Source organism: Calidris pugnax, unplaced genomic scaffold, assembly GCF_001431845.1.
Source record: "Calidris pugnax isolate Ruff unplaced genomic scaffold, ASM143184v1 scaffold219, whole genome shotgun sequence".
NCBI lineage: Eukaryota > Metazoa > Chordata > Aves > Charadriiformes > Scolopacidae > Calidris > Calidris pugnax.
In genome coordinates this window covers 7924948-7943109 of record NW_015094507.1, presented here as the reverse complement: position 1 = coordinate 7943109, position 18162 = coordinate 7924948, and the positions used below count along the sequence as shown (strand labels likewise).

Here is an 18162-nt window from a genome sequence, read left to right as displayed (position 1 = left end):
ATTTCATTGAACAGATACTGGTATAAAAATTGGAAGCATGTATCACCATTTAAAAAAAAAATACATCACAGTTTACAGGAATTCAGGAGGGATATCTCGTATGCTTCGTACATTTCACAGTTCTTGTGCTATTGCATGAAGGTTTTTGCAATATTAGTTTGTTGTCTGTATTTCCACTATATCTAAACTGTAATCCCAGACAGATGCCCAGCTTTACTTAAAAATTACCCAGAGTTTCTCTTACAAACTCCTATTTTCTATAGGTTTTGAAGATTACCTTGGTGTTACTCTGGACTCAGCTTTCTCCCTTTTTTTTGGATGCAATCAATTTTACAGGCATTTTTACACTTCTAAACTCAAGGATGAATATCTTTCATTAAAAAATGTAATTTGGCAAAAGGATTAGTCTATGGTGCTCAGAAATCTACGAAACACCACAGCTGGAGTAGTAATTACGGCTTTAAGAAGTTACATAAGCCTTTTTATTACATATTTTTAATGGGTTTACACAGTACAGTACAAACGCCAGCGTATTTATACAGGGGATGGCAACGGCACTGGAGTAATCTAGCAGATGTCACAATCTGATCGCTGAGAGCAACTTTCATCTGCAAGCGCTCGGGGAAGAGTGTTCTCCAAGGGAGAAGGGATGCTAAGGAGAAGAACAGCAGCAACATGTTCCAGGTAGCAGTTTCACAAACAAACGAAGACTCAAAATTAATCTGCCTGTGCACTTCTGCTACAGTCTGTCTTGCAATGTTGTCTGATATACTGGCATTTGTGTGTACAGCTTATGCCTCATTAAAGGCAATAGGATAAAATCAAAGCTGGGAGTAGCTGGCAGCGTCCTTGATGGACCTGATGGACAACAAACAGCTTTCAGGGGATAGGAGGTGTGCAAAAAAGTCCTGGACCAGTATGCAAGCCAATTTAATAATATGCATCCACCTTTAATACTAAGGTCTCACTCACATGTCTGAAAAGCACCCCATCTTTGCAGGACTCTAAATTCAGTGTCACTGCCTTTGTTTGTAACAAAAAGGTTGCTCTTCCAAATTATTACCGAGTGGTCAGCCAATCCTCTCCTCCAACTGGCTGCATTTTGAATGTATTACACAAAATCCTAATGAGGAGGAGAGAAACAGCCTTGCCCTCAGCTGAAAAGATGCCACAGCTCCCCTGCAGCTGAGCAGCCTGGCCAGGACCAGACGGAGAGGATAAAACTCTGTGCTCTTCCCGCAGGCTCCTTTCGAGGCAGCTTGCCCTCAGCGCCATGTAGCATCAGTGATCCAGAGAAATCAGTGTCAGTTCAAAGTGGAATAACCTTCTTAGCCATGAGCTTGTGTATATGTTAGGTGTTGTCCCAAGGGTCACCCTTTTGGCAGGTATCTTCCCACAGCATGTCTGCCTCTGTCCTCAGCTGTGGACACGGAAAGCAGGGGCCAGCCAGACTCTTCAAAGATGCCCCGGGAAGGATGAAGTGGGTTTGTGAGGATGCAGGCACCCCTGCAGACACCACCCCAGGTGATGAACACTCAGCCTGGCTAATGCTTGTGGTTGTGCCCCAGATCCTGTCTTGCTTGCAGGCTCCTTGTTAGGAGGAGATCCCTTTGCCAGGATGCATTGAATTTCTTCAGGAACAAGGTCATTTCTCTGTACTCTGCCAGAGAGTAAAGTACGTACTTCTGAAAGCACAAAGACTCCTTGCAGAGCCTGCGTGGTGCCTGCAACTGTCCCGGGGGCAAGGCTGGAGGCAAAACTGGTGGTTACAGAGGAAAGCCTGCCCTGCTGTCTCCCCATGGTCCTGTCAGTGTAGCAGAGGTGGCACAGAGCAGGCAGGACTGTCTCAGAGGGCACTTACCTCCCCCACAAGGCAAAGGAGAAGCAAGTACTGTGAGCTGGAGCTGGGTCAATCAATGCCAAAGCCAAACGAGCACAGGAACCCGGTGGTGGGACCCGCAGAGCAGCAGCTGGAAGAGGCAAATTTTCCCATTGATTCCTTACTCCTCCCTCAGGCTGAACGCAAAGGCAAGAAGATGATCACTGATGTTCAGCGACGGGGGCCTTAAGGAACCGAGGGCTTTTTGCTCAATCTTTGTGCTGAAGTGCTTAGCCTTACACTGCAAAGACAAACAGCGGCAAGATTGCTCTCAGCAACCCAGACAGGAACATTTTAGTGCATAATTACGGATGAGATGCAAGAGGACGAAAAAAAGAGGAAAAACATCTGTTCACATAGAGTTTATTGCCGTTCACTTAAGAGCCCCATTAAATGCCAGAAAAAGCTATTTATCCTTCTGTTTGAGGCAATTATCGTGCTGCAAATCTCTGTGGCAATTCGCCCCGTGATTATTCCTGGAGTGCTGACACTGTGCACTGACACTCACCACATGGGGGAAAAGCATGGACCTTGCCCATTAAGGCTTATGGAGGGACCTTCAGAAGTGGGGTAGCCAGTGCTTCTCAAAGTCTTTTGGCTTGTGCTTTGACTGTGCTCAAGCTGCCATCCTACTGAGCTGCTACAGAATGAAGTCACAGAGCTGCTATCGAGTCACCCAGCTTTTTAAAATACTCATTTGCAGGGAAATATTATATTATCATCAACTGCTGTGGAGAGTTGGGATGTTTCTTGCAGTCTTTTCCTGGACTTCGGGTGCCTCAGGACCTCCCTTTCAAAAATCAAAAGGAGCTTTTATATTCAAAGCACACTTAAAAATGGGGTTGCTCTTTTTGTAGCCACTGTCTCAGCAATATGGGATGTAAGAAGCCCACATTGAGTTCCATGTATGTTCAAAGGAGACCAGCTCTCCCACTGACCTGGAGACCGCTCATCTCACCTGGCTGCCAAGGCGTGTGGGGTGGAGAGGCTTCATCTCCTTGAAGCCCAACCCTGCACTCATTCGATGAGGAAAGCAAGCACAAGGCTCCCTCTGTGGCTCTAGTGCATTCCATGAGGAAAGGGCTGTTTTCCAGACCCTCACTTTAGCCAAAAAGCCGACTGGAGGTGCATATGCAGGTGCTTCAGAAGCACCTGCAGTTGGCTCGTTTGCTTAATTCTCCAGTGACACAGAAAATAAACAAGCCTTCCCCTGCTCAGCTCATAAATGTAAGTAAAAGCTTATGTAAGCTTGGATATCAGCTGGTTGACTGCAACTTTGCAGAAGTTAAATAAAAAAGCAGCAGAAGCGCTGGTGCACACTTCTTACAACATGAGAAATATATTGTCCCCACGGCAGTGGACATGAGCAGGAACAGAAGAAAGAAACGTGGGACAGTGCTGGCTGCTGTCAGTGGTGTGAGACAGTCTCAGAGGAAAAACAAAACACAGGAAAAAGATTTCCCTTGGAAATACAAGTTTTAGGAAGTTATTCACTTTCAGGAAAGTTTCTTTCACCTTTCTTTTCTCCCCAGCCGCTCCCTTTCCTCACAAGGCTGAGTTCTGACTCATGTCCACTTTTCCTCCTCCAAAATATGTAACTTTGATTTATTCACAGAGAAAAGCAGGGCAGGGGGGAATTCCCAGAAAGAAAACAAGACCATTTCAGATCATCCTTAAACCACTGACAGTTCCTGATACCTGAGCACCCAGGGTGGTGTGTGGGCTGGCCAGGAGCCAGGCCAGGCAGTGGGCTCATGGGCCAGGCTGCAGCCCTGCAGACACCCCCCATGGGAGGTCTGGCCCAGACTCAGCTTGAGGGGCTCGGGGACCCCAGATCCCCAAAACACGAGGAAATGAGGACACTTGGCTACCCAAGACAGTGGTTTCCCCTCCAGCCAGAGAGTGGGGGAAAAGCTCTGGGACATGCTGCTATAGCAACAGCTTTGTCTAGGATTATAATCCCTTGCTTTTATTAACAACAGCTTCTGGTGTGCTGCTACCTTCATATTTCTATTTCCTCAATGTACCTTTTTTTTTTTTTTTAAGCATTCTCTGTGACATTTTATGGCCCTAACTGATTCACGATTTTGTCTTCAGCCTTATGGCAGCACCCAAGCCCTCCAAGCCTTATAGGTCTGTGGGACCCCGGCAGGCACCCACATTTCCACCGAGTTCAGCATCACTGCATTGGCTCTCTGAGATGGAGTGGGTTTCTTTCAGTAACTGCTTGATCCAACATCTCCCTCTGGTGGAAAACAGGGAATAAAGCAGGATAAAATAAAGCCTCGTACAACATATACATTGATTTAAGGTAGTTGTGGAAACAAGACAAATCTCTGTCTAGGCTATGATTTTCTCTACTACATTTATCCCAAATGAATTTGAATATATCACGCTGAAGTTTAGCTCAAATAGTGTTCAACTAGAAAAGGATTGTAATGAATAGTGAATGCCAATTTTCCTGTATTCTTTCAGAAATTTGGCAAATTTATTTTAAATATAGGCAGAAGCCTATATCGAGACAATACATCTTTATGGATTTGTTTCTGCAAAGAAAATCAACAAAATTCCCTGTTTCAAAATAAGTTTCAAAATAAAACTATTATTTTGTGCTCAAGCTCTAAAATCCATCATACAGCCCATCTGCCGTCTGCAATCGCAAGGACCGACAGAAATGTCTCTAAGTATAATCTTTCCCTTTCTATGCCATAATTACACCTTTGAAGTTCCCTGTGAGTGTTGACAGATCGGTTGCCATCTGCTGGGAGTGCCTCTTCAATGTAGATCAGAAAGTGCAGATGAGAAGGAAAGGCTCAAGTAGAGCCCCGTTACCTTCTGCCTGGCCACACACGGGCTTAAGAAAGGGCACAAGGATAAAATGCTTTGCACAGGTGACAGCTAAATATTTCTTTAAGGGCACCTCCTTTCATCAGTATGGAAAATTGTGGAGGTTTAATGACCTTCCACTGCTGACCTTCCCCCACCTGCAAGCGTTTCCCTGACCCTCACTCTGTGTTTCCAGCTGAAGACTGCAGAGCTGACACAACAGCAAGGACAGATTTAGGATCAAAATGGAGTTTTGCAAATTCCTCAGCTGCTGGCTCACCTTCAGCTGGAGAGTTAACACAGGCCACATCTTTGCTTCAGCTCCTGGCAAGGCCCTTGGGTGAGGAGCAGGAACTCAGGGACGGCTGGTGAGATGTTGGCAGAGGCTGACAGCTGAGGCTGGGCAGCTGAAGCAAGAAAGGATTTATCTCAACAGGCTTCAGGCACCTAGAAGCCAGGCAGTCAGTGTCAGCGAGCCGGCTTGCAGGCATCCAGATGTTGTGACCCCCGCTTTGTGGGCAGGTGTGTAGCTGGCACAGGGCAGCATCACTATTCATCTATGGATATATTTTAGAATATTTAAATTTTCCATGCTTAGGGAGAAAAATGAGGGAGGGATGTGCAATTATTCCCAGAATATTAGGAGCAATTGTTTCTGGAGCAAAAAGCTGAGGCATCCAAGTAGGATTCTCAGCCTTTGTGTGGCATGGCCTTAGTGGGGAAGAAAGAGTAAGGTTTTAAAAGAATTTCAAGCTAGAGACTAGGGGGAGTGAGCAGGCAGAGAGGAGCAGGGGTTCATGATGCCTTGTCCTTAAAGTTGCCATTTTGACATCCTTGACATATAACCACAAGTAAGCAGGAAAAGGCAAGGCACAAGATGGACAAATAAAGCCCCTTTCAACAGGGCACAGGAGCTGGAGCAATCAGGCTCAATGTATGCTGGTTTCTAGTTGCTATAACTCTAAAAATAAGGTATAGGGCTAAAATGCTTGATTTTTATACAAGGGTAGTGAAATATCAGAGACTGTCCAGAAAAAAGATCATTACTGGCTCATTGCAATAGCATGATAAAAATTACATGGGAAAGAACTGAAATAGATCCCATCCAAATGAGGAAATGTAAAAGGACACGAACTCTGCCAAATTAAAACCAGAAACAGAAAGGCAGACTAAAAAAAGATTTTGAGGAAATAACTTGCTAACAGATAAAAAGCTTCCTCTGCCCCAGCCGGAGCAAGGAGGCTGCCGGAGGGTCTCCAGGTGACCTGGGTATGCAATCAGCAGATGATCAGGGTGGCAAAGGAGTTTGGGAGAAAACAAGCCCTAACACATCAGCTAAACAGACTGTGTCAGTGTTCAGCACAGAAAAGCTTAGTGGAATTCCCACAGCAGAGCCCTTTGCTAAAGGGATAATGCAGAGAAGCTGCCTCAGATTGAAGGGCCATTAGACCTGCGTTTAGAACAAATAGACCCAACCAGTAGTAACAAATTGATGAGAAGCAGATTTTACTCACCTGTGGGTTTTTAAGGAAGGCTAATGGAAAATCGTTGCACTGTTAGGGCTGGTGTATAACCCTTTACTTAAAACAGCCAAAGAAAAAATGGATGGCATGTGACACTGTTTTAAGGACTGTGAGAGATCTAGAGAAATGCAAACCACTGAACCTGACACCCGTAGCAGGCAAATGGCAAAAGCCATGATAACAGGATAGTTGCAAGGACAGACATGGACTAAGAGGGAAGAATCAGCAGAGCTTTGCAGTGAGGAGCTATGAAGCTGTGCTTCACCATCCTCTTATGGCTTCCGAGGAAACAGTGAGGCTGCAGACCAGAGCAATCAGCTCAGTATGATCTGCTCAGCTTCTGGAAAGTCTTTAATAACGTCTGTCACCAAGGAATCATAAAGAAGCTAATCTGGCATGGGATGAAAGGGAAGATCCTTTCATGAGTCAGCAACTGCATATAGGATAGAAAGAATAACGTTAATAGAACTGTTAATAGAGCTTAATTTATCGGTTCTTTTTAATCGTGTGAATTCTTGAAAGATTTTGATTTGTTTTGTGAGGACAAAAAAAATAGTCATAAGTGGATGCTAATACCCTTGAATGAGCCATTTAAGATCTAATGAGTAGTTTAATCACCTGTACTTTGACAGTATGCTCAAATTTTGGGGAGTGACTACCTTCAGCCACATCAAAGGGCTTGAATTGCTGAGGGGAGTGTAAAGTCCAGCTCAGCCTCTGCCATGGAGTGAGGGTCTGGGCATTGGTGGCTCAGCTTCCTTACGGCAAGGGGGCTGGCTCTGTCCAGGTACAGACAAATTTGTCTTTAGAGTGTTTATCTAGTCTTAAATGGCTTTCCTCTCCCTTATGAAACTGAAGCTGGTGTTAAGATCCTTGCTGGTTTGTCACCAATATATTCCTATCAGCTGTTGCAAGGAAAGCAGCCAGTGCTGATGCAAAGCAGAAAAGAGATCTTTGTGCTCCTAAGCCCACCCTGAAAATTTCTCTTCTGCAGAACACAGACCATCAATACTGCTATTGGGGGAAAAAAGTAATCTGTGCCTGAGACACAATCTGAGGGGCTCGTAGATAGAAAGAGATAACTTGCAAACAAGTGTGAGAAAAGATTCACAAAATTGTAGCTCATTTGGGGCAATCTCCTCTCACAGAAACTTTGTGTTAAATTCCCCGAGGTGTAATATGCAGTGATCAGTGAGTGCCACAGACTTGCTCTTAAAAGAATGTTTGCCTGGTCACTGTGCATGAGAGTGACCTGACACATTGCTTGCTGTAAGAGCAGACCTGGAGCACTGTAATGCAGTACTGCGTGGCTTTTTCTTTTCCTTGTAAATCACACAGAAAATGGTAAAGTTTGTTAGCCACATGGCAGGAGCAAGGGCAATACTAGATTAGGTTTGGTAAAAGAGGAGATAACTAGTTTTTACTGAATCTGAACCTAGTGCATCTGATACATCTGATACCCTTTAGATGCAGAAGAAGAAATTGTCAATTGATCTTAATGACATAACCCCCCCACGACAGGGGGGTTGGAACTGGATGATCTTTAAGGTCCCTTCCAACTCTAACCAATCTATGATTCTATATTATACTGCAGCAATCTGACCCCTGTTATGTGAAGAATATTTACATATCTTGCCTTCTCCTTAACATGAGGCTAGGAGAAATGCCCAGGGCAGAAACAATGCCAGACAGAGGAGAAAGACAGCTGGACTAATACTTGGATCAACCCATCATGCCTTTCCAGTGTGGCTGCTGGAAGCCAGGTAAGATACCACTGAGCATCTCCAATGGCACAAGCTGTTGTCTTAGATTCCTTCTATGCAGTAATGGAATAAAAGTTCAAAGCTTCTACTAGGAGATGCAACACTAATGTCGTAAATGGAAAAGGAACCTCTGGGACTCAAAGCTTGGCCCTTGATGAGGAGCCTTGCAGAGCAGCAATGCACTCTCCCACCAGGCGAGCAGCCTCTTTGGCTGTGCCCCTGTGCACTGAAAAGCCACCTGCCCCGTGCCCATAGTTGTGGACCACTGGGAGCTTAACTCCTCCTCGGCTCAAGACCTCTCTCTGCAGTCTCACGTGCTGCCTGGATGGCCTCAGGCCCACCTTCACCTTGATATCCTGAGCTCCCCGCAGTGAGGGCTCAAGGGAGCAGCATCTGTCTAAGATGTCTTTGGTAGTGCCAGGATCAGGGGCGAGACTCCAGTTGTCTTTTTCCCTGGTTCCCCCTAGGGTTACCCTGTGTATCCCTGGGTATATGTAAGTTAAGCCGTCCCCATCACGGATGAAGTTTTTCACCCAAGGCGCATGAACCTTGAGTACTTGTCCCCTGACAGGGAAGAGCTTCTCGTCCCCCACCAGCTGGCGGGCTCCGATGCCCGTGCAGTTGACGACGACGTTGTACTCGCTGTGCAGCTCCCACAAGTCTGCAACTTTTCTGGTGTAAATTTGGACGCCAGCTGCTTTCAACCTGCAAAAAGATTCCAGAAGTGAGGCAGAAAAGAAACACCTAAATACTCATGTAACTTAAATCTTTATATACATTAAGTAAATGAGATAGATTGCCTTTAACCTTGCTCAAAACCAAATAACAGATGGAAAAAACCACAAAGAAAATGACACTTCTGTTTGTGATTTGCCTGACTTGGTCCCATTAAATCTTTTTTTTTCAGCTTGTTTCAACTGGAAAAGATACAGCAAGTTGATCAATATTAGAGAAGGGTCTGGCATAGGACACTAGATGGACAGGAAGGTCCTCATGGTCTCATTTGTTCATTTCTATAACCGTACCAAGCTTTAACCTTCTCAAGCAAGCTGAAAAATGTCAGATTTATTCACCAATGTACTTCTGCTAGTGACATCACTATCATTCTACACCCCTTTAATTTTCCTATTACACACATATTGCATTCTTTCCCAACTCACCCCCATGATATCAGGAGCCACTTAGTCATCTATTGCATGTGTGAAGACCTGAGGTGCCCAGGACGTCCCCACAGGCTGGGCAGATATGGCATGGGACGCCCAGGAGACCTATACCCTTCTAGAGCAGCAGCCGGGAGTCACCCAGGACAGCTCGGAGCACTATACATCCATATGTCTTCCAGCAAAATTCACCTCTTCTTGAGGCTCATCTTTGAGCTCAATTTCAAGCCAAATTCCACCCTGAACTCGCCTGAAGCTTGATACCCTTCCCTGTGGAGAAACATTGGCTGGAAATGTGGAGTCACAGCATGCTGTCAGCTGGGTACGGTCTCTGGGGTGGGTTTAGCATGAACAAGTCACTGGGGATTTTAGCATGAGACAGATCTGTGATGATGGCATCACAGTAAGTGGGAAGTCCTGTCCTCTGCAACACTCCAGCAGCTGGCAAAGTGATCAGCCACGCTGTAAGGGCAGTGGTTTCCCACAAAGCAGTGAGTGAGCCGGGGGTCCAGGGCACGGCTGGTGCTCTGAGGGCTGGGGTTTGGGTGCAGCAGGACATTGAGGCTGGCTGGGAAGAACTGTGGAGGTCTCATGTAGCTGTTCTGTCTGGGCAACTTGCTGGGAGAGTTCGTAAGTGGGATTCTGCCATCCTGGCATAAAAAATACACCAGTAAAAAAAAACTGGTGAAAACTCCTGAATTCAGGCAAGCAAGCAGGAAAAAATTCCTGAAGTCCATTTTTGGACCAGCAAGGTGGGCACAAAAACAATTTTCCTTGTGGATTGCCAAGAGAACCGTCTATAAATACTGCTCAGGTCACTAGGGGTTTGAGAATTAGTTACATGTTTAATATGCTCTCATTTCTCATCACCGGAGAGAAGAGAAAGAAGAGGAGCTTGATCGTTCTTACTAGATTACATCCTTTGAGAAATAAGAAGGCTACACCAGGAACAAGGAGACAGCAGAAGTCACGTGGTGGATACCAGATGTGTTGAACAACTTGGTTGTGCTTCAGCAGAAATTTCCGACTGAGTTAAGTGATGAAACATGACAGTGCCTGTGTACCGAGGAGGCAGCACAGACCTCACTGGTGCCACTGGGGTGATCCCAGCCTGGCTGGCTGCTAGAACAAGAACAGTTTTTCACATTTCGCGGTGAGATGAAAGGCAACTGGCTGAGCTGGCAATTTGTGGCGCAGTGTAGGTACGTGTCTCACCACTTAACCTCAAACCAGCCCACAGCCTGTCGCTTTCTCTCAAGCAGAGACAGCTATTTGCTCATTTTAGGGGTACTTAAGTGAATTAAATGCATATCGCAGATGTCAGGACTCTTTTAGATCTGCATCCTGTCTCTCCTACGGTTCTCTGAAATCCCTGTATTTTGGAGAAATTTGGAAATTGCCCAATTTCCTAACTTTCATGTCAATCCCAGCATGAATTCTGAAGCCACAACTCCTCGGAGTGAGTGCATCACCCATGTGCAGGCAATTATTTTCGAAAGATTTGCTGCAAGATGATGCTATTTGACCTTTTTTTCACCTGACTGGGTTAATAAATTACTCCAGTTGTTGACCAAATTTGAGGTGAATCAGTCCAGCTAATTCTTAAGTGCAAAGTCTTCACAAATAAGACATCTTCCCAAACATGCATATTCTCCCAAGAACAGAGGAACGTATTTGGGAAGTTTGGCAAATGACGAGTGCCCACACATTTTCCTAGGACATGGCAGGTTCCTGACACCCATTCAAGGTCTGGCTGGCCAAGCATGACCCCTGTGACTATGTCAGTCCTGTACACTTCCACTCTAAGCCCCACTGCAGCCGCAGTGGTACAAAGTGGACATTGCACAGATGGGGCCTTTCACATTTTGGAAAGATTGGTTATTTATTTCTCATGCTTCTCCCCAGGGAAGAGCTTGCTGCATTTTCCCCAGTGAGAAACAGCCCTTTTCCAGTTTTGCTCAAACTTAAGGCTCTCATGGAGTCCCCAGCTCCCCCCAAGTCCCTCTGCTTGGGTTTCTCTTGCATGCCCAGCCTGCAGCAGAACCAACCTTTTCTCCAGCCACAGCAGGTAGGGTGGACAGTCACATTTCAGGGTCATAAATGCCTGACCAAATTGGTGCTGAGGAAACTTTTGGAGTTCTGCTTTGGACATCTGTCGAAATCCCAGGACGATGTCTGACCAAAAAGGTAACTCTTCCTTGGGAGAGTTTTTGAAGACTTGCCACCTAAAAAGACACAGAGAAAAAGCTGTAAAGCTTAGCTGCTGTTGCTCTGCTGTGTTACTTGTCATGGCGATCTCAGCATAAACCCAGGAACCTGTTCCCACCCATCAGTGCAGCTCTGTGAAGTTAACAGCAATGGGGAACCATCCCTGCCTGCTGCTGCAACACCCACCTTGGCAAACAGGCAGAGGGCTGCCACAGCCGAGCTCGAGGGTGACACACTGGGGTAAATCAACTGGAGAGACTTCTTCCAGCTGCAGAAATACAAAGCTCCCTCACAGAGTGTCCCCTCCACGGCTGCGGCCACCCTGGCTGGACCTTCTTGTAGGGCCACTTGCTCACCTGGTCACATTTTTTGGGGTACCCATAAAGCCACAGAGTGCCCAAGCCTCAACACTCCCAAGAGGTGAATTTCTGTGTACAGAACAGGCAGCATAAAACACCCCAAACACACACACACCAAGTGTATCCCTACACCTAGTTGCTGAAGCTGGAAGATCCTACAGTCCCATCCCTACGGAGACCACACCTGCTGAAAGCAACTGGTGGATGACAGGATGGAAAATATCAGTTATTAAAAGACATTTGGTGCTGGCCAGTCTTGAGCGGTTTCACTGTGCACACCTATGCACGAATTTTGCTTGAAAATACATTGTATGTGAGCAGCTGCAATGCAGTTTCTTGGGAATATGGTCCTAAGAGCTGCTCCATGAAGGGAAAATATTTCAAATATGAGAAAAAACTTCTTCACAGTAAGGGTGCCAGAGCCCTGGAACAGGCTGCCCAGGGAGGTTGTGGAGTTCCCTTCCTTGGAGATTTTCAAGACCCACCTGGATGCAGCCCTGAGTAACATGCTCTGACAAGCTCTAGGCAATCCTGCTTCAGCAGGGGAGTTGGACTAGATGATCTCTATGGTCCCTTCCAACTCTAAAAATTCAGTGAAATTCAGTGAAAACACCTGAATGCCAGCAGCTCCAACTCTCTGCCTGCTCCAGTTCATAGCACAAACATACCAAAGGTTGTTCTTACCCAGAGACCAGGTGAATGCCAGCCTCTGATGCCTCGGCTGAGTTGCTGATGGCAAAAAGGTAAGTGAAGGTCTCTTTGAACCACTGCTTCTGCACGTGGGTCGGTGTGCCTGCACGTGAACAAAACCAAATGCGCAGAGAGGAGTAATGCAAAGAAGAGAAGTGTATGAGCCAGCTTCAAGGAGATGGGACACATGGGGAACACAGGCCATGGCACTTTTCTTCCTGAAGCCCTGTGCATCACTGCACACCTGGGCACGCAGCCACGTGCGGTGCCACAGGCAATGCCACGCCGGGCTGCACGCACCTGGGTAGGTGTGAGGGATGAGGATCCCAGCTGCGGCGTCACTCGTCGTGTCGGGGCTGAACTGGTCTGAAAGGACCGTCACGGAGCAGCTGGGGCAAGTCTCCGTGATGCACAGTGCTGTGGACAGGCCCACAACTCCAGCGCCAACCACTGCAACCTTGGGTGCTGTCATCTCCAGGAGGCAGAGCCAGGGGAGAGAGGTACCCAGGACCTACCTGCATTTGGAAACAACATACCCCGTGTCACCAAGATCCCTGCTGGACACCCTCATCAGGCTATGAAATACCCACACAAGATGTAATATAACCCCCCTGGGGCAGCTAATCGAGGACTAATTACTCCACATGACCATCAGCCTTTGGTATGACGACAAATTTTTGAAAAGTATTTCAACAACCAGTACCCCAACCTCAGGAGAAGAGCCAAGGGCAAGAGAGCGATCTGTACATACAGCACCGGTGTTCAGGCTGCAGCAACCTGGGGCAAGGCTTTTTCAATAAAACCCAAGGAAGTGAGGCACCCAGCAAGTTTTCCATTGTGCCAGGGACAAAAGCCGGAGCTCTGGAGAAACTGGCTTTTAGGCAGCATGAGCAAAAAGGTTCTTTGAACACCAGGATCCCCATCAATGAGGTCTGTCACTGCCTGGGCAGCAGAAGCAGATCACATAGGAGGCAAATTGGTTACACAATGGGTCCAGTGCACTATGGAAAAAGTTTTTCTTAACATGCATCTTAGTTCCCCTGCTGTGCAGGGCTCCCCATCTCATCCTGAGCACCCACTTAGTTGTGTAGCTCTGTCCTAGAAAACGTGAATTTCAGTGATTAAACACAATGCATAGTTTCACAGGGTACAGCCTGGCTGCTTACACTCTCACATCCAAAAATTGTTTGGGCCACAATGCCTTGGCAGGAAAAGTGTGGGAAGAGAAGCAACCTGTACCCAGGGGGATTTTGTATCCCTAGTGACCTAGAGGTCTCCAACCGATCCCTGGCCCCTCTACCTGCCAGTCTGAGCCACTGCCTTGGACAGATTCGTGAGCATCTGAGGCTGCCATGCTCTCCTGGCAGCACAATGGTAGTCCCCAGGAGCCAGCCAAACTTGCTGCCCCAAGAGCCTGTGCATTTTCCTCTCTCTGCCTTGCTCTATAACCTGTTTTATGTCCTGGAGCAGCTCCACTCCACTCCTCAGCACCTTCAGCTGCTGTTTGCTACTCCAGGAGGTGCAGTGTCTCTACTTTCCCTTCTGGCTGAGTTTCAGATGTAGGGGGGGGAACTCCTCTGTCTATAGCTCTTACGTTTTCCTGGAGTATCGACCAATATTCACTCTTGGAGAGGATGCTGAGTGATATGGACCTTCGGTCTTGCTCCCTTAGCGTCTTGCTTTCACCTTCAGGACTAGCTCTTCCTTGATTGTAGAAATCCAGCCTCACTAATTGCACTCCAAGAACCTTTTATGGAATGCAGTGCCTGCAGTTACAAGGATGGGCTGATTTCCCATCTTCCTGTGGCTTTTGGCAGCTGTGATGTAAGTTTAGGCAAGACAGACTGCGTGGGATTATGATAGGTCAGGTTTGTTTAAGAGATCCTTGCTCACAACCCCTCCACACAGCTTCTCACTTACCCCTGAGGCTTTACTACTTAAAATTTTATGTCCTTACTATGTAGGAAGGGAAAGAGGAGCTGGCACTGATGCTCATCATTGCATTCCTTCTGCATCACAGCCAGAGGTTGTTACAACCCCTCTTTTTCCTCTCAGGGAGATGCTTACGTTTCTCCCTGTTAATTATTACATCTTTTTTCACAAGCTGACGCAGCAGGGAGATGGGATGCAGCGCAGAGGTAAAGAGGAGCCCTGAACCAGAACTGCTGGCCTGCACTGCTGCCACCCACAAACCCAACCTGAAAAAATGCAGATTTGAAGGGGAACTGCACCTCAGAGCTCTACCACCACCCCAGGCTGCCCCAGGCACCTGCAGCAGGAACCTGCCCTCTGTGGAGGGGCAGAGCATGGACAGCATCTGCTTCTCTGCCACAGTCTCCAGGATATTTTGTACTGGTCATTGATATTTAAAAAAAAAAAAAAAAACAAAACAGAAAAAAAATAGAAATAGAAATAGAAATAGAAATAGAAATTCCAGGAGTTTTAATAATGCCGGATTGACTTTTGTCATGACAATTTGTTCTGAGAAAGGTGTCTAAACACATTTTCAATAACAAACCTCCTCACGCAGCGCTGGCAGCTGTGGAAGTGGCGTGTGGCTGTCAGCATGCTCAGCGAGCCTCTCAGCAGTCCAGGGATGACCACAGTCCTGTTGGAACATACACAGCGGGGATGCTGTGCATCTGCCAGGGATGTGCTCTTGGCCACCTCTCACCGCTCCCGCTCGCTGGAGCCCTTGGACCGCAATGGAGATTGAATTTCCTGACTGTCCTCCCTGCCGCCGGGGAAGAAAGGGGAGCTGCAGTTCGGCGAAGGTTCAGGTTTCACAAGTCTTCCCAATTCTGATGGGATTTTCGCAGATAAGCCAGTTCGATATCAACAGATCCCAATACTGCAAAAGCCAGCGAGGGTGGGAAAGGGGTGGTGCTGGAACCTGTGGCAATGGCTCAGAAGACCATGACAGGCACCCATGGAACATACTTATTTTCTAGTACTTAACTGCTGCACACCCAGGAGCACATCAAGGCTGAAGGTGCTAATGAGCCAAAAATTAACCGGGTGCAAAGCCGAGGCTACATGTGGTTGTATGGGCAAGTGCAGCTTGGGCTTTGGGGAGCCACCGACCTCGCTGGGAGCGGGAGGCTCACCTGTGGCTCTGCCCAGGCAGCCCAGCAGGGAGCCCTGCACCTTGCCAGGAGGTCACAGGAGGAGAAACTATTTTCAGCTGATGTGGCAGGCCAGCTTAATGCAGCATCGGAATGACGCTTCTCACCTCCTCAGACTGGCTTGGGCTGAGGGTTTTGCAAAAATCAGCATTTAAAAGGTGCAGTAACCGTTGGGGAGGGAGAGAGGAGGTGTCAGGTACCGTTTAGCTCTCAGTCTTTTCTTAGTGTCAGAAGAACGGGACAGAAGCCAGACAGAGCCTCCTGGAGTTGTCATTCTCCAGCGAAGAGGACACCGGCTGCTTGATATGGGCTATGTGCCCCTGCCACCCTCCTGCTCCTCCCAGGCCAGAACATTTTTAAAAATATTGCAACATTTTGTGATGGGACTCAATCTTCCAACTCCTGCAGCTGAGGAGACAATGCCAGCCTCATGTGATGCAAGGGGATCCTTATTCTTTCTTACCTCTTACAGCTGTGTATCACCACTGACTGCCACTAACCTTCAGCCTTAATATCATTCTAGCAGTGGATAACATGAGAAATCTGGATAAATACACTGGTCTCCAGCACAAATCACAGAATCTTCTAGGTTGGAAGGGACCTTAAAAATCATCTTGTCCAACCGTCAACCTAATTTTGACAAAAATAAACACCCACACAACAAACAAAAAGGGACACCATCACTAAACCATATCTCCCAGCACTACATCAACCCGTCTTTTGAACGCCTCCAGGGATGGTGCCTCAACCACCTCCCTGGGCAGCCCATTACAATGTCTGATAACCCTTTCTGTGAATTTTTTTTTCCTAATATCCAACCTGAACCTCCCCTGGTGCAACTTGAGGCCATTTCCTCTTGTCCTGTCGCTTGTGACTTGAGAAAAGAGACCGACCCCCACCTCTCTACAATCTCCTTTCAGGTAGTTGTAGAGAGCAATAAGGTCTCCCCTCAGCCTCCTCTTCTCCAGGCTGAATAACCCCAGCTCCCTCAGCCTCCCCTCATAAGACTTACTCTCCAGACCCCTCACCATCTTTGTTGCTTTTCTCTGGACCCGCTCCAGCACACACAGAGGAACACACATACCCACTGCCAGCTGCAGCTGTAGCTTCCTGGCCCATGGTACCTCCAGACTGCCCCTCGGGCTGTGATAGACCCAGGGAAACCAGCATCCCCCAGCTGGAAGAGCTGCACAAACACTATTGCTTTGGCATCTCTGCATTACAGGCATGGCCCCTCGCCATACCCTTGTCCCCCTATGGCCCAGCTCCATCTGCACGCCTCCCTGGCAGGCTGGTCGCTCTCAGCTTGTGTCACAACCCAGTGGTCTTACCAAACTAAGTGTATTTACACGCCCAAATGACCACTTGAAAAAGTCCAACTGATCTATTGGCAAGAAAACAGAGCAGCAGGAAGTAAAGAAAACCCAAGCCTGTTGCATTTGAAACCCTGTGAGTTTTTTAAACTAACTCAACACATCAAAGTCCCAAAACATTTTTTTGGTTTGCCTGAAGCCTGTAGCACTGGGTAGCAAAGGCTCCAGCCTTCCTGAACTGTTGGAGGGGCTCCCCGTTACACCAGGGTTGCTGTGCCCACCGTCCCAGTCTGTGCCTGACATGGAGAACTTTCTCCCTTCCTTTTTTTGCAGATGATGCTTTTATTTATTCACTTCCCCAGTTTACAAGCACCCTTGGTGTTGCTTCCCTTGGGCTGACCCCAGAGAGGGGTTTTCCCAGGCCTTTTGCTAAAGGTAGCCACATTCACTTAGGAAGCTCCATCCATTCCTGGGAGTTTGCTGAGGAGGGGCCCCGATTTTGGCCTTTTGACTCTGCCCTGGTCCCTTTTCTGTCATTTGGGCTGCTCCGTGAGACGTACATTCGGGACCTGCCACAGGAGGAAGGTGAGGATGCTCTTTCTTCACCTAACGAGGGACTCTGGAGGCACCTTGGGATCCCCTCAGCCTTTCTGCACATACAGCACCACTGCCAGAGGGTGGGTATTTCTGAGCCACCGTCACAGGAGACCCCGGGGCTACCAGGGAGGCCTCAGCTCCTCCTTTAGCTAGCTGTTCACACAGGCATGCAGGGCAAACACCTCCCGAAGGACAGGAGGTTATACCCACCCTAGAAGCCACCAGTGAGCTCCACCAGCAGCACCTACACCCCAGGAGATGCTCTGGCCTTTCCCCCAGCCCGGAGAGCTCTGCGCTGCCTCGTCCCCGCGGGGAGAGGGTTGTTGCTGAACCCGTTGCCTCTCCCGTGTGATGGGGGGGGACACAGCAGAGAGAAGCTGAGGTTTAACAGACCCCGAGCCGCCTCCCCCCCGCGGGCACAGATCTCACAGACCCCCAGCTAGACCCTGCGCCACAGTCTCTGGTGACACCCGTCGCACGGCCACGCGCCCCCCCCCCCCCGACAGGGCTCCGCCGTCTAACGTTTCCCTCCCAAAATCAACAAGGGGGGTAGAGAAAGCCATACCTGGTGGGTCGGAGGCCGCCGGTCCCGCGGGGAAGCGGTGCGGGAGAGGCCCCGGGGCGCTGCCGGGGGAGGTGCGGGGGCTGTCGGCAGCGCCCCGTCCCACGTCCCGCCGCTGATGAAGGAGCCGTTTGTGCCAGGGCGAAGGCCGCCTCCA

The 18162-nt window shown here is 48.1% G+C and overlaps 1 protein-coding gene across 7 annotated transcripts; it reads right to left on the bottom strand.

Moving 5' to 3' along the window:
* Positions 1-479: 479 nt before the first annotated feature.
* Positions 480-18135, bottom strand: DDO (D-aspartate oxidase). 7 transcript variants are annotated; one of them, XM_014964648.1, is made up of 8 exons: positions 18009-18125; positions 14927-15142; positions 12709-12923; positions 12403-12511; positions 11200-11376; positions 8540-8696; positions 4986-5262; positions 480-2120 (listed from the first exon to the last, which is right to left on the bottom strand). In XM_014964648.1, exons 3-7 carry the CDS (start codon positions 12878-12880, stop codon positions 5023-5025), a joined length of 855 nt encoding a protein of 284 aa, XP_014820134.1. In that variant the 5' UTR covers positions 12881-12923; positions 14927-15142; positions 18009-18125; the 3' UTR covers positions 480-2120; positions 4986-5022. The 7 variants fall into 7 exon arrangements, with proteins under 7 accessions (XP_014820134.1, XP_014820135.1, XP_014820133.1 ...); XM_014964649.1 differs by lacking the exon at positions 480-2120 and adding an exon at positions 2227-4124; XM_014964647.1 differs by lacking the exon at positions 480-2120 and having other exon boundaries at positions 2227-5262.
* Between the last annotated feature and the right edge of the window lie 27 nt (positions 18136-18162).